Source organism: Berghia stephanieae, chromosome 4, assembly GCF_034508935.2.
Source record: "Berghia stephanieae isolate SIO BIC M18660-M18661 chromosome 4, UCSD_Bste_1.3, whole genome shotgun sequence".
Lineage (NCBI taxonomy): Eukaryota > Metazoa > Mollusca > Gastropoda > Nudibranchia > Aeolidiidae > Berghia > Berghia stephanieae.
In genome coordinates, this window is record NC_088363.1 from 87,261,503 (window position 1) to 87,289,002 (window position 27,500).

At 37.3% G+C, this 27,500-nt stretch overlaps 1 protein-coding gene across 9 annotated transcripts in view; it reads left to right on the top strand.

The window, feature by feature from the left end:
• LOC144971474 (teneurin-m-like) overlaps positions 1-27,500 on the top strand; it is a 258,476-nt gene that overhangs the window by 129,597 nt on the left and 101,379 nt on the right. For all 9 annotated transcript variants that reach the window (XM_078912418.1, XM_078912420.1, XM_078912419.1 and 6 more), the window contains exon 3: positions 18,781-19,254. In XM_078912418.1, the coding sequence (XP_078768544.1) occupies positions 18,781-19,254 (474 nt within the window). The remainder of the gene's footprint in view (positions 1-18,780; positions 19,255-27,500) is intronic.

A 27,500-nucleotide genomic window follows, 5' to 3' on the forward strand; every position in this document is an offset into this window, starting at 1 on the left:
ACACCCCCCCCCCCCCACACACACACACATCCATCACTTCATTATGATCATCGTCATTATCATAGTCATCATTATCACTGTGATCATCATCACCATCGTCATAATCATCATCATTATCATCATCATACCATTTACACGTTTGATGCAGAGAAATAGAACAAATGGAGGGGGGGGGGGGGGGGGGGTTGCTGGTACCAATTCCGATGGTTTCGATTACGACGATGGAATTCGATGCTAGGGCCAGAATTGATCCCTCCACACGAGCTCCGCTCAACAAACAAAAAAGATTCCCAGTACTCTGTTGACACAAGCTGCCCCAGCAGACAATGGAACTCTCTGTATTGTTTACAAAATGTATGCGCGAACTGCCCAAATAAGAGAATTTGTATCGATATTCCACGATAACTATTTGTGATTTTCTGTATAACAATTCATCCAAGCTCAAAATGAATGGCCAATTGGCTTCTTTTTTTTTTTTTTCGTCTTTTCAAGCCGGAGCACAACTCGCACAACTTGGGCGGTTGTGTGTAGTTCTATCTCTTTAATGGATATTTTATTGATATTAAGTCCCATTGTGCAAGAACGGGAATGTCGTGTGCAATGACAATCGTGCTCCTGGTCTAGCAATGAGGTAGCCATTTTGGGTTGATGATACGGCTGTGGGTTTCCGGCTAGGACTTCGCTCTATAGATGTCACTGGTTTCCGGTTTTCTTTAATAAGCATAAGCACTCTAGCCAAAATAGAAGTTCAACTTATTTCATCTACAATTAAATAATAAATGATTATTGATTGAACTCGACTAGAATTACGCAATTTGTTAAATGGTTTGTGTGTGTGTGTGTGTGTGTGTGTGTGTGTGTAAGGGGGGTGTAAGTGTATGGGATAATCAATACAGAAATGATAATGTGTCTGTTAACTTCAGTGACTTGAATGAGAAAAAGACGACAAAGTATGTCTCCAATGGTTTGCTTTAATTATTTACACATTATAAATTTTCTAGGTCAGATTATCTTAAAAGTTCACCATTCTATCGGAATACTTCAAAACACAGTGTTATTTATTTATTTATACATGTATTTATTTATTTATTTATTTATTTATACATGTATTTATTTATTTATTTATTTATTTATTTATTTATTTATTTATTTATTTATTTATTTATTTATTTATTTATTTATTTATATATGTATTTATTTATTTATTTAGTTAGTTAGTTGATAAAAGGATGGAGTATATTTTTATTTTCAGTTTTATTTTTCTTAATTTTTTAAATTATTTTATTTTATTTATTTATTTGAGTAGCAGCAGCACAACAGCAAATTATCATGTCAAGAACAGGTTTTGCTTTTATTTTTATAAACAAAAAAATACCCTGTCAAAAGCTACATGAAAAACATTATTTAATTGTCTCACAAAGCGCGTATTGAAGGTAGACCTCTAAATATATTTGAGCGTCACAGACACATACGAAAATAATAAAAAACCAACGTTATAAAAATGCAAGATTTAATTTTCCCGGATTTGGCAACCTAAAAAGACTAAAACGGCAACTTTGATGCGATTAGGCGAGTGGGTGCTTCGTGACTAAATTTATAATCTGTAAATGAATAATCGTAATAAGCAGGGAATTATTGGAATGCGTCGGTTGTGCTTGTTTGATGTATAACAGGGTGGTTGTTGTGAGTGATGGACAGGTAGGTGTAATATTTTACTTTGTTTTGTTGAAATGATAATTAACTCTTACATCGAATGATTTATTGATTGATTTTTTTTTTTTTGAAAGACGGATGGATGGATGGATAAATATGTGAGTGGATGGGAGAGAGATAATAGAATCACAAAGAGAGGAGTTACAGAGAGGGGTATACTCTAGAGGTAGGAGATAGTGAGGGAGGGAGAGGAAACAGAGAGAGAGAGAGAGGGGGGGGGGGATGATAAAATTAAGGCAAGGAGAAATAGAGAGAAAGAGAACTAGAATTGATGAGTTCGTATGTGAGAAAGAGAAATAGATAGCCACTCATAGAGAGAGAGAGAGAGAGAGAGAGAGAGAGAGAGAGAGAGAGAGAGAGAGGGGAAGAGAGAGGGAGAGAGATGAGCAAGTACTCTTTGATAATGTTATATCTTAGAGATCGAATTTGGAATAGGCAGGCAATAGAGCCCTGTTTGCCCCGGGGACGGGCTGGATGATGTGCGATATGACAGCACAGAGAGATGGAAAGAAGTCTGAGCGTGAGGGGAAGGTGGGGGGGGGGGGGGGGGGGGATGAGAGAGAATTGTGGGATGCGGAAAGGGGGGTGGGGGGAGGGGGTGAGGGTAGTGGTTTGTAGGACGGTCGGTCAGAGAAGACAGATCTTAGAGAAGTTACTTTGATAGATATGGAAGTGAAATGATGGAGCGAGCGTATCGTCGGTTTTGAATGAATAAAAGAATGAATCTTATTATTAATAGATGCCATTTGTATTGAGCCTTACCTCGATTTCAAAACAGGCTGTAGGCGCTTTACACTTTTAAAATATTATAGAAAAACGAAAGAAAGATAAAAACATAGCAATTTCAATTACTTATACAGCAATCGACATTACAGTTTACGCACATGATGAGTAAAACTTACAAAAATAGAAAATCATGAGACAGAAAGGCGGTTTTTTATTTTAGATTTGAATGAATGAATGAATGAATGGATTTCTAAAAGTATGGAGAAAGTGGATGAAGAATAACGTGATAGGAAGAGGGGAGAGAGAGAGAGAGAGAGAGAGAGAGGAGAGAGAGAGAGAGGGGAGAGAGAGAGGAGAGGGGGGGGGAGAGAAATAAGTGTGGAAGGACTCGCGGCAATATCAATATTACATTTTATTTGTTTATATTTTCCTTGTTTTATTCTTTTGTTATTCTTTAGGTTTTTAAAAATTATTAATGTTTGTTTTTATTTTGTTTTTGTGGGCAGAGAGAAGGGGGGGGGGGGAGATGGATGGGGTTGTTTTAGGCACTACCTTCTCTATGAAGTTTGTATATTTTGCGTGTTAAAACTAGAATAAATCTATGCAATATGGTTCAACAGTCGTGACGTCAGTTCCCTGTTAATGACGCATAGTAACTTAGTAACTGGTTCTAAACTATTGGAACAATGGCGGACACCCTTATGGAATACCTCTCCGACGAGCATATATTAAGTGTATCTAAAGGAGAAAACCATTATAAATCTGATCATGTTTTGACTTATATACATTCTGATCACATGACATGTCAAAAAGTTCTAACCAGCATGAGGAATAAAAAGTACTGATTTTCTTTGTTGAGAACCAAGCTGCTCGTTGCTGGGCGGACGTGACATCAGACTATTGAATCCTATTGGTTGGGTGTATGTGATTGTTTACAATTCCGATGATTATAGCAACACATTTGTTTACCTTGGAAGATGAAAGATCAAAGTGAATAACAAACACAACAACAACAACAACAAACAACAAAATACTCGGTATGTTATTATGCAAGATGAAGGAAGAGGATGTTATTGAATGATGGAGTTAGTGAAAACAAATTGAGACGGAAACTAAGTGTTTGATTAGGGGAAAATGTGATCGAGTATTTGTGTCAGCAAGCGAATGAGGGGAAAATATATCTAGTGGTTTTATTATAAGTTGTGTCTAAAATTCAAATTTGAGGGGGGAAAAAAACCCCCAAAAAACCCCATAAAAATAACATTTTAAAAAGGTGAGCTTTTATATAGAGCACTTTCCACTAAATGTGCTCAAAGCGCTTTACATAATACCGTTTTGAGACGATTGGTCACAAATCATGTGTAGATAATACGACATACTGTGTTGTTTAAATTATGATCACGTGAGTAATTTCAGGCAGGGACATGTATTGAAATAAACGAGTAACCTGGTTCCAGGTCTACAAGTTTTTGCCAAGATGAGGGTCAATTAAATCGATCGATATTTGAAGGACGATTTTCTGGTCAAATTTTTAAATACGACTTTTTCCACAGTAACTGCAGTTAACTATAATAAATTATTGAATTTTGGTATGGGGAGTGAGAAACGAAGTGAATGATTTGTAGAGTGAGTTAGTGAGTGAGTGAAGTCAATGTGTCCAATGGGAGATTGATAATTCTGATGATGTGGGATAGTTATAAAAGTGAGAAGATGGAGGGATGAGAGTTATCGAAGGGAAAGGGGGGGGAGGGGGGGGGGTAAGATGTACAGAATGATCGAAAGATCGATACAACCCATCCACTCAGGCTGATTCTAGTGCGGTGCGCATTGCGCATGCGTAGTTCAATACACAACGAGAGAAGTGACATCGGGCTTGGGATTACTTTTATTTCCGGGGCAGCGACCTGAATTGACTTGCCAAAGGGGACATAACTCTGATGTTATGTAGATGGTCTGGGTAAGTAGTCTTGGTTGGGCAAAATTATGCCTTCCCTTAAGCTTGATCTTTTCATATCTTTTTTCTCTCCCCCTCCCCCTCTCTTCCCCTCTTATTTTCTGGTCAGATGGTATTTGCAAGGATTACTTTTCCCTGCTTTCCAATCCGCTGCCTTCTTCCGTTCAGCGGCGCCACTGAAAATTGATTTTGGCAACTGATTTGTAGAGAACTTCAATGGATATATTTACGTATCGTATGTGGGCTGGGGATTTTTTGTTTTGTTTTGGACTCTATCGTTCTATGTCTATGGTTCGATGTTTGCTGCTTCGAATTTTCTCCCGTATTTTATTTGTGAAATTGCAGATGGGGATATCCACTGGTAATTTTATCAGCTGTAGATTTTTTAAATGGTTCTTTTTTTTTTTCGGTTTGTTGGGGTTTAATTTTTTTTTCTATATTATTATCTTATTGGGGAATGAGGGAGAGGACGAGGGAAAATGATTGGTAAGGAAAGATTTAAAGTTGTAACGACCAGAAATAACATATTAGTTTTTGTTACTTTAAGTAGCTATATAATATTTTGTCTGCTATATAACATAAACAGTTTCTCTCTTTCTCTCTCTTTCGATCACTCTCTCTCTCTCTCTCTCTCTCTCTCTCTCTCTCTAATTCTATCTCTTCTATCTATCTATCTATCTATCTATCTATCTATCTATCTATCTATCTATCTATCTATTTATCTATCTGTCTATCAATATATCTATCTATTCATCTATATATCTATCTATCAATCTCAGTCTCTCTCTCTCTCTCTCTCTCTCTCTCTCTCCCATCTCTCTCCCACTCTCTTCGTCTTTTCTTCTCTTCTTCTTCTTCTTCTTCTTCTTTCTTCTTCTTCTTCTTCTCTTCTTCTTTTTCTTCTTCTTCTTCTTCTTCTTCTTCTTCTTCTTCTTCTTCTTCTTCTTCTCTTCTTCTTCTTCTTCTTCTTCTTCTTCTTCTTTTTTTCTTTTTCTTTTTCTTTTTTCTTCTTTTCTTCTTCTTCTTTCTTTTCTTCTTCTTCTTTTTTTTTTTTTCTTTCTTCCTGCTGATCTTATCAATTTCTCCCCATATCGATATTTTTTTTTTATCTTTAGATTGACTTTCAGATTATCCGCTTCACCGAAATTGTCCGATTTTATTGTGGGTGCCAATGGAAGCAAAGAAATGCCCATGCCATCTGTGAAAAAGATGAGACTGATTATGTACGACCGATTGGTTTTGGTTTGGTTTGGTTTTTTCTTTCTTTTTGTTTTCTTTCTGTTTGTTTGTTTGGTTGGTTGTATATTTGGCATATTTGGTATATTTGTTTGTTTGGGTTCTTGTTGTTTTGATTTTTTACAAATATTTTTGTTCTGAATGAAATCTGTTCAAAATGTAGTTCCGGTGGCATAGTGGATAGAATTCCCGATCAGCATTGAGCCAAATGCCCTAGCTTTATCGAGTCGTAGCATAAATCTTTCCTTTGTCCCCCACCCCCCCCCCCCCCCCCCCCCCACGTCATCAAAGCTGCTGTCTGTGATTGACTGTCAAAGTGAAAATCGAAGACCTAAAAACCTAATTGTGCTTGTAAAACAAACCAAAAAGCATAAAGAAATGAAGACCCACGGATTGACCCGCGATATCCTCATGGGATTGAAGCAGAACAAGAGTAGATTATCTGTCCATCTCCAAATTAGAATCGCTCTCATATTTTTTGATCCTTCTTCTCATAACGGTATTTTGTTGGCGTGACCCGAATATTAAAACGAAATTGTAAGTATAATATATATATATATATATATATATATATATATATATATATATATGATGAAAATTGAGCTTTTACATAGCGCAATATCCACTAAACGTGCTCAAAGCGCTTTACAAGAGGTCCTGGCCAACAACAAAATTTAACATGTAGGATGAGACATGACGCTATTAGGCGATTTTACAACCAAAAAAAAATTGGACGCAGACAACGCTTTTGAGGTCGTTTACTCATTTTACACATGAGTACGGTGAGAGAAAGTAAAGAGCCTTTTCCAAGGACCCAACTATGCGCCGAGCAAGGCTCGAACACAGAACCTTCCGATCTGAAATCGAGTGTCATACCACAAGACCACATAGCCGCACAAGTATGACATATAATACACCTTGACAGAGCTGCCTGCTTGAAATGTTTAAAAATTCGTAATTTTTAGGAGTTAGAAATTTTAATCGCTTTAGTTAACTTTTAAAATCAACTATTACTCACACGATCACTGAAAAAACACTTCAAAATTCTTAAAATTATACCGCCTGGCATCAACATTTTCATTTTCAGTCAGTTTTAAAGACTTTGAGATGCTCATGTTGTTCTGAAATTGGAGCCAAAATTTCGTAATTGTACGAATTTTTCATATTTCTGGGCAGGGCAGCTTTGAATCAGAATAAATCACTTATTTAAGGTTCTTACTTAATTTCTTGATATGATAAGGTTCTTAATATTTAAAAAATCTTTCATTGCCTTCATTCTGGTCATTTTGACTCTAAGCTAAGACGCCCACCATAATATGCTCCAAACACTGCCCAAAGTATGCAACAGCGATATTGGATGTTTTGACTAGTACCACACCTCTGCTGACTTAACTGTATAGATCTTGACAGAGCTTGAGGAAGACAACGACGTTCCTTCACCAACTAGACATTCAAACACGAAGACAGAATGAGGGGGGGTGGGGATGATGATGATGATGATGAAGAAGAAGAAGAAGAAGAAGAAGAAGAAGAAGAAGAAGAAGAAGAAGAAGAAGAAGAAGAAGAAGAAGAAGAAGAAGAAGAAGAAGAAGAAGAAGAATCTAGACTAAATTGTCTTCATCATGATTTTTCTTTTAATGGATCCACCATTCTTTTTAGTCTAGAAACCTACTGTCACAGCTGTCCAAAACATTGCCCTATTTCTGCTCACTGATTGCAAAGGACCTAAATACGATGCCCACTTTTTTTAGGAAACGAAAGTGATGCCGATAGAGACAACAATAATGATGTGGGACCTCGTAAGAACTGACCGATAATAACCACCGTCCTAGAGGCGTTGGGCTTTGCTGGCCAATTATTACGCCCTCACTGCCCGAGGAAAAGAATAAGGCGGAGACAGCCATCACGCAACGACTTCCGTTTCCGAAACCACTCTCAACGTCCAGCCAGACGCACTTAGCCAAACATAAAAATACCCAAGCTCACACAAACACGTGCGCGCTCGCAAGTTTAAGACACTATACAATTTCTTTAAACAAACAAAACAAAAAAAAAAACCACAAAAAAGACAAACAAACAAACCCCGATAGTAAAGAAAAGAAACACAAACTAAACTAATATTCTGTTCCCTGATAAAACAATTGAGAAAAAAAAACAACAAATAGCGAAACGAAATTCGCGTGACATATCGTTTTGTCCCCAAAAAGTCATAAGATACGTCCACCCAATCGGAAAATGCCTGGCCTCCATTTCAACTACACATTTTGCCACTTACCGCCGTCAACTTCCATTCTGATCGAGCAGAAAATTGTTTTCCCCAGTTTCTTTATTTCTAACGCCGTTAAAACAATTTTCGTCCCCTCCGACTTCCTCTTCAGTCTTCGCTGTGCCGCCACTGGCCCGTCTCTTCTTACCAGTAGTCACTGAAGTAGTTTCCATTATATTTTCCTCCGACATAATCGTCATCTCATCGCACGCAATGGTCATGGTAATGCGCGTAATTATGTTTTGGAGTCATTTCCTTTCTGTAACAGAGGCTTTTAGTGGGACAAGTCCAAATCACGTTGAGTGGAATATCATGATGATAATGATTGCCATCCCGATGATGGCGGATTGATATAGAAATATTCATGAAACATCAGCGGCGAATGAATCCCAGGACATTTAATTGCGGCCGTATCTTACAACAGAAAATGATTGAATTCGCTTTTTTGGAGTGGTGACATCACGCAATACGTTGAAACAATCAGTCGAAGAGAGAAAAGAAAATAATTGACGCTGTTCGCAACCCACTTCAATTCTTTCAAAGGCAGCAGCAGCAAGCAGCAGCATTTCCATGCGCACACGATGCGTCTGTGACAGCCATATATGAAGAGACAGCGCCTTTAAAACCGGGTTAAGAGCAGACAGATGCCTTAAGGAAATATTGCACGGACTCCTCATCAGTTTCATGACGTGTGGATTTAATTGTGTTGAGTTAGTTATTCACATCTTCAAGCTGTTGTCATCTAGTCTCACCTATCACACACCAACCACGCCCTGGGCTACAACATCCAGAGACCGCATAAATCCAGCATGTGAACATGGAAAGAAGTTCGCAAGACTTTTTTTTCCAAAGCCATGAGTCATTTCGTTGTCAGCGGATTTTTATCCCAGTTCCAACGTATTACTGAGATGGATAATTAAAATATCACTTAGTTTCATTTCACGTGACTCCCACCAGTGTAATGAATAACTTTCAACCAGAATTGATTAAGACGTTGGAAGGGGGGAGGGGGGGGGGGGTTGCAGACGCAGTCTTAGAACCCGGATTTGCTGGCTACATTGCCGAACTCATATCTAATATAATATAACATTCAGCAGGTTTCTATGGTGAAGATAGAACCTGATGATTCAAAGAAATGTGATTTCCATTAAATTACGAAAAAACGCAATAATAAAAGAGAAAAATAAATATACTGTCACAGCAACGATCGATTTCAAATGGTTTACCAAAGGAACAAGACGTCATGACGTGTTTAACTTCAGGTTCTTGTAATAATGTTGTCTTTTCCAATGGAATAAAATGTTATGAAAAGAAACGAGGCGAAGGATGAGCATTGAATCTATTGTCAAGAAAAACACATGACCGGGGAGATGAAAATGGAGCTATGTTTTTATTCCTAATTAACTTTAAAAGATCAATAAGTTACCCCGTCGTTGTGCTGGAATCGAAGACTCGCGTTTTTGCCATAGGAGAAATGGCAACAGGATAACGGGGTGGAATGGAATAGGGTTTGAGATGTTTTATCGTGTTTTGTGGCTGGGATTTACGTAGCCTTTGGAGAAAATGATGCTAATGGTGATCACGTCGATATGATAATCATTGCGGCCTTTGTGATGAGGGTTGTGGTTACGTTGTCGTTGATGATAATGATGATGACAATGATGATGACGATGATGATGGTGATGATGATGATGATGTGATGATGATGATGATGGGAGGAGAGAGAGGATGATGATGGTGATCATGAGAATGATATGATATTATGATTGTGAGGAGTGATGAGGAGGAGGGGGATGAGATGAATAGAAGAGAAAAAAGATGATGATGATAAAGAGAAGAAGGAGGAATGAAGGAGAATAGGAATTGGAAGAGAAAGGAGCAGGATTAATTTTCAAATGGTAGGTAACGACAATATATCCACGTTTCCTTCTTCCATTTTAAAGACAAAATGCAAAACTCTTCATCCATCCAATTGCTTTTATTCGACCATCCCTACAAAATCTATAATATTCATCGGTGGATGAATTGCATTTATTGAAGTAAAAGAAAAGAAAAATAGAGAAAGAAAATGAATTTATTTTATACTTTAATTCATTATTTTTTCGTATTCACTATTTCACCATACACTGACAAAACGCGTGTTTTTTTTGTTTTTTTTTGTTTGTTTGTTTTTTGTTAGTTTTTTTGTTCTTGTTTTTTTTTTTTTTTTTGTGTGTGTTTTTTTTTTTACTGTTGCGCTATTAATTGCTCAAGTTTCGAATAAAGTCTCGGGTTTTAGAATTTTTTCTAACCAATAATTAATCATTTTATTTTTATTGATAGATCTGTAAAGTAAATGTGAAAAATCTAAACATTCTATCTAGACATAATGTAAAAACGCATATTGTCGTGTACGGCTTTATTGTGTCTAGACATAAGCTAGAATCTCGTATAATATCTCTTACTTATTAAATTAGATTTTGTTTTGCAATGTCTATGTATGTGTACACAACAGATGAAGCATAATATTTAAGATTGCCATTCTTTGCCTTTCTGACGTATTTTTCTGTATCATAAATTTCCTTTAATTCCGCCCAAACGTAGGATATATTCTCCCCCCCCCCCCCCCCCTCCCCCTATCTATCTAATAACAATGATATTCCAGAGATTATTTTGTAGAATTCTGATGAAAATGTGTTTTGCCTCATATTACCGAGAGAGGATTGCAATTTTGAAATTTAAAAATTGTTTGGTTTTATGCATGTAGTTTAGTACAAATTCACTTGGTTAATGTGGTTTTGTAGTCATGATGACAACGATATTGGTGATGGTGGTGTTGGAGGCTGAATCGATTTGGCTCATCAATCATGGAAAAAAAGTGACACTCGCTTTCGGATCGGAAGGTCCAGGGTTCGAGCCTTACTCGGCGCAATAGTTGAGTCCTTGGATAAGGTTCTTTACTCAGATTCTCTCACCACACTAAGGTGTAAAATAAGTACCTGACCGTTAAGAGCGTTGTCTTGTCCGAAAAAAAAATAATGTAATATCGCCTAACAGGCGTCATGTCTTGTTCTACATGTTACTTGTTGCTGTTGGACAGGGGACCCCTGGTAAAGCGCCTTGGGCACGTTTGGTGGATATTGCGCTATTTAAAAGCTCAAGTTAAGTTCAGTTTTAAAAAAGACATTGGTGGCACTGTCTGATTCCTACCTCCGTTGGCACATTCTCGTCCTAACCATCCCCCCCCCCCCCACCTATATCTCTTTCTACTTTTCTCTGTCTTTCATAATATATATTTTCTCTTCTGATCTTCCCTTCTCCTCTCATTCCCCATTCCACTCTCTTCTTCTTCTTCTTCTTCTTCTTCTTCTTCTTCTTCTTCTTCTTCTTCTTCTTCTTCTTCTTCTTCTTCTTCTTCTTCTTCTTCTTCTTCTTCTTCTTTTTTTCTTCTTCTTCTTCTTCTCTTCTTCTTCTTCTTCTTCTTCTTCTTCTTCTTCTTCTTCTTCTTCTTCTTCTTCTTCTTCTTCTTCTTTCTTTCTCTTTCTTCTTCTTCTTCTTCTTTCTTCTTCTTCTTCTTCTTCTTCTTCTTCTTCTTCTTCTTCTTCTTCTTCTTCTTTCTTCTTCTTTCTTCTTCTTCTTCTTCTTTCTTTTCTTTCTTCTTCTTCTTCTTCTTCTTCTTCTTCTTCTTCTTTTCTTCTCTTCTTCTTCTTCTTCTTCTTCTTCTTCTTCTTCTTTCTTTTCTTCTTCTTCTTCTTCTTCTTCTCTTCTTCTTTCTTCTTCTTCTTCTTCTTCTTTCTTCTTTCTTCTTCTTCTTCTTCTTCTTCTTCTTCTTCTTCTTCTTCTTCTTCTTCTTCTTCTTCTTCTTCTTCGTCTCCTTCCCTCCTTCCTCCCTCGATCATTACTAATACGAAGCAAAGAGAGAGAGAGAGAGAGAGAGAGAGAGAGAGAGGGAGAGAGAGGAGAGGGGGGGGAGAGGAGAGGAGAGAGAGAGAGAAGAGGAGAGAGAGTGAGAGTGTGTTTTGTGTGTGTCTGTGTAAGTGTGTTTGTGTGTGTATGTGTGTATGTGTGTGTGTGTGTGTGTGTGAGAGAGAGAGAGAGAGAGAGAGAGAGAGAGAGAGAGAGAGAAATACGAGAAAGAGAGAATAATCATAGATGGAAATAGGCATGATTAGTACTGTCCAATTCCTTTCTATATCTCTATCCTCGCCATTTGTCCTCTCAATACTCACCAGTCTGAATTCATAATCAATAACCGTCATAATAACCCTTGTGACTATAAAACGAGAGGTCACGCCGGGTTAAGTACCCCATCTTGTCTACGTTACCCCTGCTCCAACAAAACAACTTTTTTATATTTCTCAAAAAAATGGCCAGAAAAGTTTTTTCACTTCAAATTAAATAATATGTAAGATTTTAATGACCCTCAACTTGTTGAAAAGTAGAGGTGATGTAGAGGAAGTCTTAGGATTGAGACCTTTTGACAAGTTGAGCATCGTTTTAATCAATCAATATTTGTAGTATAATGTTTTCTGGCCAAAATGAACAAAATGAACGAAATGAGCTTTTGTCAGAGGTAGAATGGCGGCTGTACGGTGTGTTAATCCCTGAGATGGATGGCGTGGTTGTTTCAGTGCTGCCCATAGATGCTGCCTGGATAGAGCCGATGCCCATGTATTATCGATACTCCAAAGGGTACTCGACGCAAATCAAAGTATCTTTAGCACCTACTTGACCATCGTGGTGGACATCTGATACTAATGGCCATTCGCTCCAGTCTTCAAGCCATTCATAATATCATTGTCGATAAGCAAGCTGACGGTACAGTGAGTGGTCAAGTAGCCTATCATCCCGTTCTGAGCTATAGATCAGAAAGTTGATGGTTCGCACCGAGGTTAAATACTTATTGTTTGTTGTTGTTGTAATTGTTGTTGTTTTTTTTTGTTTTGTTTTTTTTTTTTTTTTTTTTTTGTTGTTGTTGTTGTTGTTGTTTTTTGGTTGTTTTTTTCCCCTCAATCCGAAGTTCTCTCCGATTCTGTGATGTCCCGTCCTTTTGGAGAAGTATTTTACTAATGGGAAGTGCATCAGATGATTAAAGACTTCGAACAACAATAATCAAATTATCTACATTGGAAGCGTGTAAATGTCCTGACATTTTGTCAATTTCTTTTCTTTTTTTAAAGTAATTGAAATAACAAGTGCTCAGCGGCCGGGCTCAGCAGTATTGTCTTTGCTTCGTGCCCAAAAGGTATCGAGGTCGACAACCCGCCACGTTGTGTGTGGAAATGCGCAAGTCACCTCGTCTTAGCTCACTTGTGGTACTGCACTACGGCTAACGCCCGGCCAGTCTTCCCTTGGTATAGTACCTAAAGACAAATTTTCCCTTGGAAATAAAGGGAATTTATTCTTGTTTATTTATTTTAAAAGACATACCTACTCCTCCCTTCCAATCATGCCGTTTTACCAGCACCCCAATATTTTCCGTTTATCTGATTTCCGGCAAATAATATTTCTTTACTTAAACTGAAAATAAATCAATTACATACATTCGTTGTTTCTGGTGGCGTTGTTTTGTTGTCGTGTCTGTTGTTGTTATTGTAATAATATGATTGTATTGTGATGTCAAAATCCGGGTTCCAAGCTCCTTGGAAATGTTATTGGATGTGCATCTTATTTTCTAACTTTAACCATCATCTTATGGTCGTCAATCAGAAAAGCTAACCCACCCTTGCTTTTTTACGCTCCGTAATCATAAGAATCTGCCGATACGTCTGCTACTAAAATAGATATGCCACCACATTATTCAATATGTAATTTATTTCATTGCGAGTCTTCCGGAGGACTGGTTGCACACACTTCCAAGGAGTTTGGCACCGGAACAAAGGAAGCTGTGACGTCCCGACTTCTGCTGTGCTTGTTGTTTTTTTCGCAGTGTTTTTTTTTCTTGTTCTTGTTTTTATTGTTTCCCTTGGTTTGGTTGTTCTTTTTGATGTTGTTGTTGTTTATTATTATTATTATTATTATTATTATTATTATTATTATTATTATTATTATTATTATTATTATTATTATTATTGTTATTGCTATTGTTACTGTTATTGTTATTATTATTATTTTGTTAAATTATTATTATTATTATTATTATTATTGTATTTGATGATGTTGTTGTTGTTGTAGTTGTAATTGTTGTTGTTGTTGTTGTTGTTGTTGTTGTTGTTGTTGTTGTTGTACTTGTTGTTGTTGTTGTTGTAATTGTTGTGTTGTTGTTGTTGTTGTTGTTGTGATTGTTGTGGTTGTTGTTGTTGTTGTGTTGTAATTGTTGTGTTGTTGTTGTTGTTGTTGTTGTAGTTGTTGTTGTTGTTGTTGTTGTTGCACTTGTTGTTGTTGTTGTTGTTGTTGTAATTGTTGTTGTTGTTGTTGTTGTTGTTGTTGTAATTGTTGTTGTTGTTGTTGTTGTTGTTGTTGTAATTGTTGTTGTTGCACTTGTTGTTGTAATTGTTGTTGTTGTTGTTGTAATTGTTGTTGTTGTTGTTGTTGTTATTCTTGTTGTTGTTGTGATTGTTGGTGTTGTTGTATTGTTGTTGTTGTTGTTGTTGTTGTTGTTGTTGTTGTTGTTGTAATTTTTGTTGTTGTTGTTATTGTTGTTATTGTTGTTGTTGTTGTTCAAGCAGAGTTATCTCTTTACTTTCCTATTGAAATTCTTTCTTTCATCAATGCCATTTCCGCATTACACATCAATCAATCAATTCAATACAACTGAGCAAGAATGTCCCTATTTGTGCACGGGATTAACCTCTTTATAACTTTGTGTATTCGGCTATTGGCCCAGTTCTCATCTTCCTGTACAAGCACAGCCAAAGCTCCCTAAGCCATCTTGCCCGGCGTATCTTATTGAAACAGAATGTTTGCTTTTCACTATTTTAAACAGATTTATAAATTCTTTTCAACTTTTTGATATTTTGCTTGCTCTAGTCTCAACCGGCTAATATTGACAATAAGATTTGGTTCCTTTTTTGTTTGTTGATGTGTATCTTCTAGTAGTGAGCATAATAATATAATGATTCTCCGTGTTCTTAGAATCCTTTGTGCCAGTGACGTGTGGTTTTCTTTGCTTTGATGAGCTTTTGCTTGTTTTCCGAAAAATCTTCTTTTTTTTTTTCGATTTTTCCAGGTCGTGTATCATAAAAGAAAAGACTTTTAAGACTTAACAAAAAAAAAAGAATTTATATTGTTACTAAGGTAAGCTTCAATGGAAAGAAATTGTTGGATGAAGCCTTCATGTTGTTATGGTAGTTAATATAACGTCCAGGGGTGAAATAGATGGCAGGTGCCCACGACGACGAAAATAAAAGGAGAAACATTTTGTCCTCCAATGGGAGCGATTTATATTCATGTTTTCGTCCAACCACGTCATCAATCACATGATTTGTTGCTGTCCAACGATTGGATATTTCGTAACAAATGTAAACACGCTGCTTTGTTTACAAATGTTATAAACATATCAATGTGTCAAGCTGAATCAAATGACCAATCGTGATGTTAGATATTTAAAAAGCTGTGAACACTTTTCACTAAGCGGGTCACTTTGAGCACATTTTGCAATGTGACCAATGACCTCGAGCACATGGAAAGTTAATATTATAGATCAACTCCATTCCATGGAAAGAAAGAACATAATAATATTATGTAGATTTCATAGTGATGAGTTGCTGATAGCCGCCGTGAACAAGAAAAGTTAATTTTTGTTGCTTTAAAAATATAATGTAAGTGTCTCCTGTCTCCTATCTACTCGTAATGATTTTTAATTTCCTGTCAGCATTAAAACATGACAGCAACAAGAAGCAAAGAAAGAAAGAATGAATGAAAAACAAAAACAAATACAGTTGTGACGACAACCAGATCATTGCCTTTCTGACAGGTGTATTATTTCACACTTCAATAATTCCGTTATTGCTGTAACAATGGAAACGTTCTTATAAGGGAATGAGATTAGCGGAAGAGTAGCGTCCCTTGATTGGACGTCACCCATAGTCTGTGACGTCACCGCGAGGACGAGAGACGCATGCGCACAACCAACATGACGTTCTCTCTCTAATAACTTTTCCGCCGTTGACGTCACCGACTATGGGTGACGTCCAATCAAGGGACGCTACTCTTCCGCTAATCTCATTCCCTATTGATTTGCACTTCCTCCTACTTTTGATGCGAAATTCTTTTTTTTTCGTTAGGTTGTAAATGCAAATAATCTGATGGAGTTTTATTTTGGTTTTGTTTTTGTTTTTTCTTCTTCTTTTCTTGTAAACTAAATATTATGTGAAAACAGGAGAAGTTTGAATTGCGCCAACTAGATATTTTGTTTCCAAAATCTAATAAGCGACAGTGTGATGTATGTCTGTATTTACTTGAAATCGATGCCTGTACTGTTTACTTTTTTTTTTCTAAAACAACATACAATGTACAATCTGTATTTCAGAAAAAGAATGAAAAAAGAAAATAGATGATATTCAGAGGGTGTTTATACACTCAGTCGTGTAAACCGAAGTCTTATTTACTTTGTAAATCTTTTATGATATTTTAGACCTGGATTTTAGGGTTAAGATCTTTCCCTACCCCCACCCCTCCCTCCCCTTTTACCAACGTCAACCTCACCCCTCATCCTTGTATGTTCTTACTTTTACTTCCTCTTTTCTTTATTTTAAAAAAATATATATTTCCAAGATAGTGAAAAGTGCAAAACTCTTTTAGGACGAGGATCAATTCTATCCTAACATGACATATTATTGACTCTTTGTCACTGTTCTCTTGCTAAAACGATCAGATTTGCAGTTACAAACAACTTTGTCCACCGAAGAACTGTTTACTTGTAAATGGTTTACATTAATTTAGAGAAAATTATTTTTGACATTCCGATACGTCAGTAAAGAGTCAAATAACCTACCTGAAATTGTCGGATAGCCCGTTAACTCTCAACAGCCACCAAATAAATAAATAAATAAATAAATAAATAAATAAATAAATAAATAAATAAGTAAATATGTTAAGTAATAAGTAAATAAATAAATAAAATGAAAACACGCCCCCCCCCCTTTTTTTTTTCCAAAAAAACCCCACAAAAACCCCGTGTTGACGGCTATAGATGTTTCTTATATTTAATGATTCTCCTGAATGATGAAGTGAATCGAACGTTTTCACTGATAAATGTGTCTGGACTGACGGGGACAGCTAGCAGCGAAAAGATAAATATCCTAAAAATCATTTTGAAGACAGACAGAAATAGAAGAAGAAAAAAAAGATATAATGATAAAACACTAAAGAAACCAAATAAATCTGAGAAAGTTCAGAAGAGGGGGTGGTGGGAGGGCGGTGGGGTGGGGGGGGGGGGGGTATTTCAATCTATCAAACTGATTGATCGGGAGCTGTTTAGTCAACACGTTTATTTGTAGACATCAAGAGAGGGAGAGAGAGAGAGAGAGAGAGAGAGAGAGAGAGAGAGAGGGGGGGGGGGGGTAGGGGAAACCCGGCTTTGCTCACTAAGTCCAGTAATTTCTTCGAACACACACACACACACACACGCACACGCACACACACACACACACACACACACCACACTATTTAATTATAAATAATATAATTTATGTAACAACACATACACACACACACATACTCACGCACAAACACGTCACATTCTCTCTTTACAAGAGTTATAAAGGAACTAAAACTTCAATGAAGAAATTCCGCAGTGAAGTTCTTGTGCAAGTGCTATGCCCAAAATGTGGTGGTATTATGTGCATGATTCATTGCTGAGTACGACGTGTCCTTATTTAATGTATGTATGAGTTACATTGTACATTAGTACGGCACCTATAGGGAATGAGATTAGCGGAAGAGTAGCGTCCCCTGATTGGACGTCACCGGTGGAGAAGTTATTCTGTAAACAAACCAACTACAAGCCAAGCGCTCCGAATAAAAAAAAAATCATATCATAATCAACGTTATGCATTTTTGTACAGAAATATGAATAATAAATTTTGTATTTGGAGCGCTTGGCTTGTAGTTGGTATGTTTACAAATAACTTCTACACCGGTGACGTCCAATTATGGGACGCTACTCTTCCGCTAATCTCATTCCCTATAAAGTGCTATGCTACATCAGCAGAGAAGTGTCACGGTCACGGGAATCCACATATTGGGACCAAGCACGTCTGTTCCTAATAGAGTCATAATTTCGTCAATGGACATAGAATCCAGCCCATTCTTATTTAATTAACATATATATATATATATTGTAAGTTATTTGACAAGGGGAAAAGTGACCATGTATTTGAATCTTATACGAACTTTTATTATGGACGAGTCGAACGATATTTTCGGAATGGAGACCAATTAAATAAGCTTGAGACAGGGCCTTTCATTCGTGCATGGATTCATTTGGCTGGGCAAATATTTTTAACTCCAAAGCAAGTGCATTGGTAATCAATTAGCTTTTTGTAGTAAAGCGCTATATATAAGACGCCTTTTATCATTTAAGATACTCTCGTCATCGTCGTCGTCGTCGTTATTGTCATAATCACCAACTTTACCACAACCACCCTATCACCCTATCACAACCACCAGCACCAAGAACATCACTACGACGACCACCACCACCAACATTACAACCACAACCATCATCATCGTCTCATCATCATCATCGTCATCATCATCATCATCATCATCATCATCATCATCATCATCATCATTCACGACGTCGTCGTTATTATTATCATCATCACCTCTACCATTATCGTCTTTGTCGTCGTCATTTTTCTCCAAAACCGATGTTACATTAACAAATTCCACACCTGGAATCCCCACCCACCCAACCAACTAAACATCCACCCTTACCATTAATTTATTCTCTTCCTACCAGGTCTGACACCTGACGAATCTGCCGTGTCCCCAATCATGCCCACCGCAGTTCCTGTAGTCAAACCCACTCCCCAGCGAAAAGACTCGATGAACCACCACAATCACTACCCCTCTGACGAAGAGGCCGAGGCTAGAGTCCCACTCCAAGGGAAGTCGGCCGCTGCTTACCAGATGCAGCAAAATCATCAACAGCCTCCTCCTCCTCCTCCTCCTCATTTCCACCCTCATCACCACCATCACCATCCTCACTATCAACAACAACAACAACAACAACAGCCACCGACCACGCAGTCGCAACAGCAGCAACATCTATGTCAGCCCCAGCAGAGGCCATCGGACTTTGTCGTGTACGACCCGCCTTGGGATCACATCAACTTTGACCCCATGAGAAATCCGAATCAACACCGGTCTACTACACATGCGTCTGAAAGTGACGAAGACAATAGACAAGCCATGCAAAGATATAGTCAATCAGGTAGGTCCACAGTTAGTTTTATATATAATGGCCAGGGGATATATAGATCCATCCTGTTCTACAAATTTTACAGACGCAGACATGCCAACTCTCAAGCTTGGTGAGAAGTTGCCAGGCTTTGATACCAGTAAGAGGAGACACTGGGTGGCTGCGAATCGGCTTCGGTCGAGGAGCTGCCTAACAGCAAGTTCGCTTTATCAGTGGGGACTTTCCACCTGTCCAACATGTACCCGCTCTGTGGGCAAGAACCCGAAACGGCAGAGCATCTATTCGAACGGTGTGTTGTGACGATGCTACCAGGCGGGTTCATGACGGTGCACGAATGCGGACCGGACTTTGCTGATTGGGTCGATCGTCATAACATAGTAGTGTGAAAACCATAAGAGACTGCTGCCAACTCTCCCGATTTTATTGGGAAATTCCCGATATGAGGAATTGATGATTTGCGAGAGACGAGAGAGTACGCACTTCACGCAAAAATCAACCATGTTGACGTTCTCTCTGTAAGGTGATGTCCAGTCAAGGGACGCTACTCTTCCGCTAATCTCATTCCCTATATATTTTAGCATTCCCGATTGCCCTATAATTTACCAGTTGTTCTCCTGATTTTGATTGTATTTTGTTATTCAAGCAAAAGAAAAACAAACAAACAAAAAACCAAGAGGAGTAAAATCATCCTCATCACCATTACCATCATCATCACCATTACCATCGTCATCATCATCATCATCGTCGTCATCATCATCATCATCACCATCATTGAAATGCCAGCATATAAACAATAATTTGTCAACACTTTCTAAAAGACCGAATAAAGCTGCGATGTCAAATGTATGCATGAGAAACATCAAACCTGACCAATTTCGGCAATGCATTGCATTGATCCCTTTTGTTTTCTTCAGTAAGACGCAAATGGTTCCATTTTTATCGTTAGTCATTCTGCTTTGAAGCAAGCTCTTTTCTACGCGAATATAAACATGCCAGGAGCTGTTGACTGTAAAATAGTAGTACCGAACACAATTTATAACACAGATTTAAAGACCAGAGCTAAATACTCAACTCACTCAATCCTAGAGATTTTTGCTACTTTTCAAAATTGGAAAAATGTATTAAAAATGAGCATGTACATTGATAGTTTTATTCAACTACCATTAACATGCAAATACTAAAAAAAAAACATTAGCTTTGATACTACGCCTACAATTTGTTCTAGAAAAATGTAATAAATAGGCATGGGGTAAAAGTAACCTGGGTAAACTACGGATATAGTCGGTGTTAGGGTTGAGTGAGTTAACACGGAATATTTTTGACTTAAATTACTTGTTAAGTATAATTATTAATGAATAGCTTAAGTGGTGTTTTGAGACTGAAACCTTCCACGCGAATTATATTATTATGGTCGAAGTGGAAAGCGTCGCCCCAGAAAACAGAACAATTCCTTCGTTTGCATTGATTGACGAAAGATATTCTTTTGATAGATTATCTATGGTATTCTTTCTTGGAATGGGTTGTTGACAGGCACTCCACACACTCACCCACACACCACCACATTATTATTATTTTATTTATATATATATATATATATATATATATATATAATTATGATTTGTGGTATTGTAGGTACAAGTGCTCGATACAGGGTGTTAGATATATATATAATGAAATTTTCAACTCACATTTTTGCCGAGACGACTGTTTTCTGTGTGTTTCTCACACTTCTTCAGTCGGCATAATCCATTTTGTCATGTCCGTAGAGTTTGGAGTTTTCTACGGACATGACAAAATGGATTATGCCGACTGAAGAAGTGTGAGAAACACACAGAAACGAGTCGTCTCGGCAAAAAATGTGAGTGAAAATTTACATTATATATATATATATATATATATATATATATATATATATATATATATATATATATATATATATATATACATATATATATAATACTTATTCCAATTCTTGAAACAATGTTCTAGATTATAATCTACTTAAAAGATCAACTGTTATAATTCTGAATGGAACATGCCCGCAGCATCGGAGTCTGGTTTATATCATGTGACTGGAGTCTTACTCAATGTTCAACAATTATTGGCGATCGTCGTCTCAATAGATCCCCTTTCTGTAAGAACAAAAAACGTTGCCGCAGGGATGTCATGTTGGCATGACTTGAAGAGATTACGAAAGAAGAGCATCCAAAGTGGATTCTGATTCGTCGTTGAGAATGAAATCCATTTAAATGCCATCAATTTATGTTTGCTTTGAATAGAATAGAGGCTGTTGCAAATAATGAAGGGATTATCCAATGTCTTGTAAAACGAGGATGAATTATTGTAGATTTGTCCAAATTTTTTTATTGAGCTCTTATATAGCGCAATATCCACTAAATGTTCTCCAAGCGCTTTGCAAGGGGTCCCTGGTCAACAGCAACATTTAACATGGAGGACGGGACATGACGCATGTTAGGCGATGTTACAATTTTTCGGACAAAGACGACGCTGTAAACGGTCAGGTACTCATTTTACACCCAAGTACGGTGAGAGAGTGTGAGTAAAGAGTCTTTTCAAAGGACTCAACTATGCGCCGAGCGAGGCTCGAACCCAGGATCTTCCGATCCGAAAGCGAGTGTCTTATACCACTAGACCACATAGCCGCAATGCGATAGACTTAATGCTGAAATCATTTACAGTATGCCGGAATTATGCAGAGACTCGAATGGTGTTTGAGATCAATAAATACGAGTCGTATATTATATACAAAGGCTTTTACGTGATATAGGTCTTGACCTAACCGGGAGGCGGCTTTGCATACGAGTAACAGTTTTGGGGAAAAAAAGCCATAAACAAATGCGTGATTTCGATGGTTTAAATTTAGTTATTAAAAAAAAAAAAGTTCAAACTCAAAGTGTTGAAATACATTTTTTAGAACTTAAGATCATTTCAACCATATTTTTTTTGGGAGTAATATTGAAGATCTGAGCAAATTCGATTTTAGTAATCGTAAAAAAAAAATGGCTTTTTTTTTTTTGCTTATAGACTTACCCATGACTAATCATTGGATTGTTGCCAGCTATTGGTTATTTTGTTTTGTTGTATTTTGTTTTCAATAAAAGCCAATGCCATTCTATATAAGTGTCGCAAGCATGTGTAGTCGACCTTGGACTAAAAGATGAAGGTAATCTCTTAAATTAATTTTCACGTAAAAAGAGCTGTCGAAATAATAAAAACTTGGCGACTTGTCAAGCACCAGTCGATCTCAAGAATTAATACGTGGTAGAATCGATGATAAAACTAATAATAATGACAATTAAAGAAATGTAAGGTGTTATTCCACTCAATGTTGTGTGGCAGATCCTCTTAAAATACACCACGCGGGCAGTTGGCTCCGTGTCCTATTTCCTGTGCTGGCGTTCTCGTCGTACGTCTGTCAAATTTCTGGCCCGATATATTGCATATTTATCGGCCATTGCCGGATGCACTAACTTCCGCTCAAACCATGGCGTGAGATTAGAGTCGTGTCCCTTTTCTTCCAATGACGTCACCTAGAACTTCCGGATTTTTATTTCAAGACTTTGCGCGGTAGTTTATTTCGGACTTGTTAGCAATGCCCGAAGTCTTTGTGTCTACTTCCTCTAGTTTAAATATTGGTACCGACAATATATAGATAATTTATTGACGACTGCCTCAGCTGGACGGATTATTAATATTTATTGTGGCTCAAGTAATAGAACGACTGGTGATGGATTTGGTCTCAAGAATAATATCTATACGATTCCTACGCGCTTGCTTTTTGGAAGTCCGGACGTATTCCCAACCGCTGCACGAGCTTGCGAGTGCGCGTTGGTAACAAAGTTCGAATTCCAAAAAGCAAATTGTAAGAAATTTTTTATTCTACCCCTCAATCAATTCCAATTTCATCAGCTTTGAATAAAAGACATGTCCAAGGACACTTAAATAATATTTCTTTTTAAAGAATCCAATTTTTTTTGGTGAAATTTAACTATTTATAATCTGGCGTCCCAAATTATTATAGTAAACATGATATCATTACGCGTTACTATTTAGGGAGAGGGGTGGGATAATGGAGACTATTGCATTGAAGTTAAGCTTTGAGGAAAACAAAAGCAGGTGTAGTTTAGTTTAGTGCATTTTGAAAACAGATTGCGGCTATGTGGTCTTGTGGTATGGCACTCGCTTTCGGATCGGAAGGTCCTGGGTTCGAGCCTAGCTCGGCGCATAGTTGAGTCCTTGGAAAAGGCACTCGTGTGTAAAACGAGTACCTGACCGTTACCAGTGTTGTCTCTGTCGGAAATATAATTATATTATCGCCTAACAGGCGTCATGTCTCGTTCTACATGTTACGTGTATATATAGATACACGATATATATATGTATATATATATATATATATATATATATATATATATATATATATATATATATATATATATATGATAGAGAGAGAGAGAGAGAGAGAGAGAGAGAGAGAGAGTGAGATATATATGATCATCATTTATAGCTATTTAAGATGAACCTAACTTAATGTTTAAAAAAATGATAATACTAAAATTAACTAAATAAATAAAGATGTAAGACGGCAACCCTCAACTACACATTACTATTATTAATATAAAGTTGCCATTTTTGTTTCTATTTATGAGTATTTTGTCGACAGGCGAGATCAGAATGTTCGATCCCCAATCTGAGAGGGTACTGAAATAAAATTGAAAAATGAGATTACTATGAGGTCGGCCTATCCGCGAACCGAGTTCGATTGGATTAGAGAGAATTTGTTGCGTGTTTGATTTGATGGAGTAATGTGTGTGCGTGTGTGTGTGTGTGTGTGTGTATGTGTTTGTGTGCGTGTTTATCTCTGTGTTTGTGATTTGATGGAGGGATGTGTTAAACCGTTGGGTGAAAATTAATGTTTTTATGCAGATTTATGGGAATGGTTGAGAGGTTAAAGGGGTTTGACTGAAGTGATCGAGTGAAGGGATAGGAAATGAAATGTAACATTTTGGATTCGGGGGGAATATTGAATAAAATGGAAAGTACGAGATGAAGTCGTGAAAAGAAATAGAGTGTGAGTATGGCTTGCAGAATGGACAAGTGGGATGTGATTGGATTACATTAGAAAGATGTTAAGAAATTGGATAAGCGATGGATAAACGTGTTGAAGGTGCGTGATCGTGAGTTGTTTTCTTTTCTTGGATCTGTTGTATTTAGTGTGTTTCTTCTTGTTTATATCTTTCTCTTCTTCTTTTTTCCTCCTCCTCCTCTCCTTCCTTCCTCTTCTTCTTCCTACTCCTTCCTTTTCTTCTCCTCTCCTCCTTCTCCTACTATTCGTTCTCGTCCTCCTCCTCCTCCTCCTCCTCCTCCTCCTCCTCCTCCTCCTCCTCCTCATCCTAATTCTTCTTTTCTTCTTCTTCTCTTCTTCTTCTTCTTCTTCTTCTTCTTCTTCTCTTCTTCTTCTCTTCTTCTTCTTCTTCTCTTCTTCTTCTTCTTCTTCTTCTTCTTCTTCTTCTTCTTCTTCTTCTTCATCATCACCATCATCATCATCATCATCATCATCATCATCATCATCATCATCATCATCAGCATCATCGTCATCATCACCGTCATCACCATCAATATCATCAACAGCATCATCACCATCATTATCGCCTTTTATTTTATCGATTAATCTAATACGTCTTAATTATTTCTTTAAAATCTAATTGTTTATTTATTTGTTTATCTTTTCATTCATTTGTATATTTTTTTCGTGTATTCATCCAATCATTCAGTTATTCATTATCCATTTAATAGATATTCTTTTATTTGTTACCAATTTCATTTTTATGTAAGCTATAATTTAACGTCAGTTAGTTGACTGGCATTGCAATAGATATAAAGAAATCACAATTTAGGAGAGAGGGAGAGAGAGAGAGAGAGAGAGAGAGAGAGAGAGAGAGAGAGAGACAAAAGGAGGAAGGAAGCTCAAACACTCACACACACTAACACACACACACACACACACACGCACACGCAGACACATTCATTCACTCTCAAAATTTATCTTTTGGGAAGAAAATTAAATGTGCCATTGCGTGTCAGTCCTCCCGTGGACGAGACAGGCGTAACTCACGGGGGGATGGATGGGTTTGATGATAGTCCCGGTCCCGATCAGGCCTCGGAACTAACTGATGACCGGTTCGGGAATGGGTGATTCGGGATTTTAACCGTGGAGTTCGAGGGAAATTAAATGATAGAAATTAAGTTAGGAGAAGAGATGATGATGCTCTCTCTGGTAATGGGAAGGAGGAGCCTTTGTGATTGCAGGAACAGTTTCATATATATAAAGTATTACTTATTTATACTGACTTTGTGCGTGCGCACAGTGACGGCTCCTCGATTTGTGTGGAGTGTTGGCATGATATTGGTATAATGAATGATGCGATCTATGATGGGGTGATTGTCTCCACGATTAGTCAATCAAGTCTATATCACTGGTTTATAATAATAAATCGTCGAGTTTTGTTTTGTTTTTGTTTTTTGTTTTTTTTTTGTGAGGTATTTTTGGGGGGCTTGGTTTTTTTTTTTTTTTTGGTTTTTTTGTTTTTTGTTGTTGTTGTTTGTTTTGTTTTTTTTTTTTGGGGGGGGCGGGGGGGGGGTTGTTTTTGTTTTGTTTTGTTTTGTTTTGTTTTTGTTTTTTTAAATATAATCTATGTAAAGAGACGATGGGGCCTTTATCATTCAATTCGTCAGTGATAGATTTAAAGATGAAATATTACTCGTGCCGAATTTGAGGATCCAGCGGCTCAATTTGTGTGGGGGAGGGGGGGGGGGGGGGGCGAGGTGGCGTAATAATATAATAGTATTGCGATCGACCAGGTTTTTGACTCCTCTTTAAGTCAATTAAGACTTAATTCGGACACTTTCAAAACAACATTTTAAACAACTCACTTCCTTTTGTTATCCCCACCTACTCCTATGTATTATTTCTACTTCGCGAGTGGGCATTTCAATATCTTTTGTTTTTCTCTCTTAAACAAACAAACGGGAAGGGGGAAGGGGGGGGGGGGGGGGGGCGCAAACAAAAGAAAACCAACTCAAAACTCAATATCCCGCCCGCCTTTCCATATTTCTCCCTCTGCTCCCCTCCCCAATGTGTAATTAATGAACAAAATTGAAACGAAATCAATCAATAAACAAAATGATAATGGTGATGTGACAAGTGGGCGTGGCCTCACGCCACCGCGACAGCCCTATTGATTGACGGGTCGTCGGAAATGAGAATTTGACACACTATAGAGGTTTCATCGAATGCATGGCGCACACTTTTTTATTATCAATTCTCTCTTCTTTTTTATATTTTATTTTTGTGTTTATTAGCAAGGTTATGCAACTGTCACGAACAGTTCACTCAAAAACTGACTCACTCATCCACTCACCAGGAGTTCATTCCATCCCCCCCCCCCCTCATTTATTACAACTACCATTGATGCTGTCACAAAGTATCGTGTTATCACATCAATCTTCATTCAGTGATTGTTACAATATATTATTATTTATTTTTATTTTTTTTTAAATTTCATTCAATTCTCAGTTTTCTTCTGTTACTCCCTCTCCGTCAGTGGATGGATAGGATGGTTGATTAATAGTAGGGTATACAAGAAGATAAAGGTAGAGGTGTTGGAAGGGGGGGGGGGGGGTAGTGTTGATTAATAGCCTGGTAACTCAATAGTTATTCCAAATATCACTTACATCACTTCCCCACTTTTTTGTCTTGTTTTGTTTTTGTTTTTTAAAATTTTGTTTTCCTTTATTGTTTGTTGTCTGGGTGAGTAATTAACGATAGTGTGATAATAATCTAGACCACACGCAATGTGTTCCGGCCTTTAGGCTATTGTCAAACATGTGTATGTATTTTCTAGTGTTGTATTAGTTGCCTGGGCTTTGTGCAGGATTCAATGGCAGTTTTGTTATTATTTTATTATTTTGATTGTAAAGGATAGATTAGTTCTAGAGCTGATTATTTTTTAAGATTATGATGATGATGATGATGATGATGATGATGATGATGATGATGATGATGATGATGATGATGATGATGATGATATTGATGGTAGTGGTAGTGGTGTTGTTGATGATGATGATGATGATGATGATGATGTAGTGGTGGTGGTGGTGATGATGATGATGATGATGAATGATGATGATGATGATGATGATGATGACGGTGATGACGATGATGATGATGATGATGA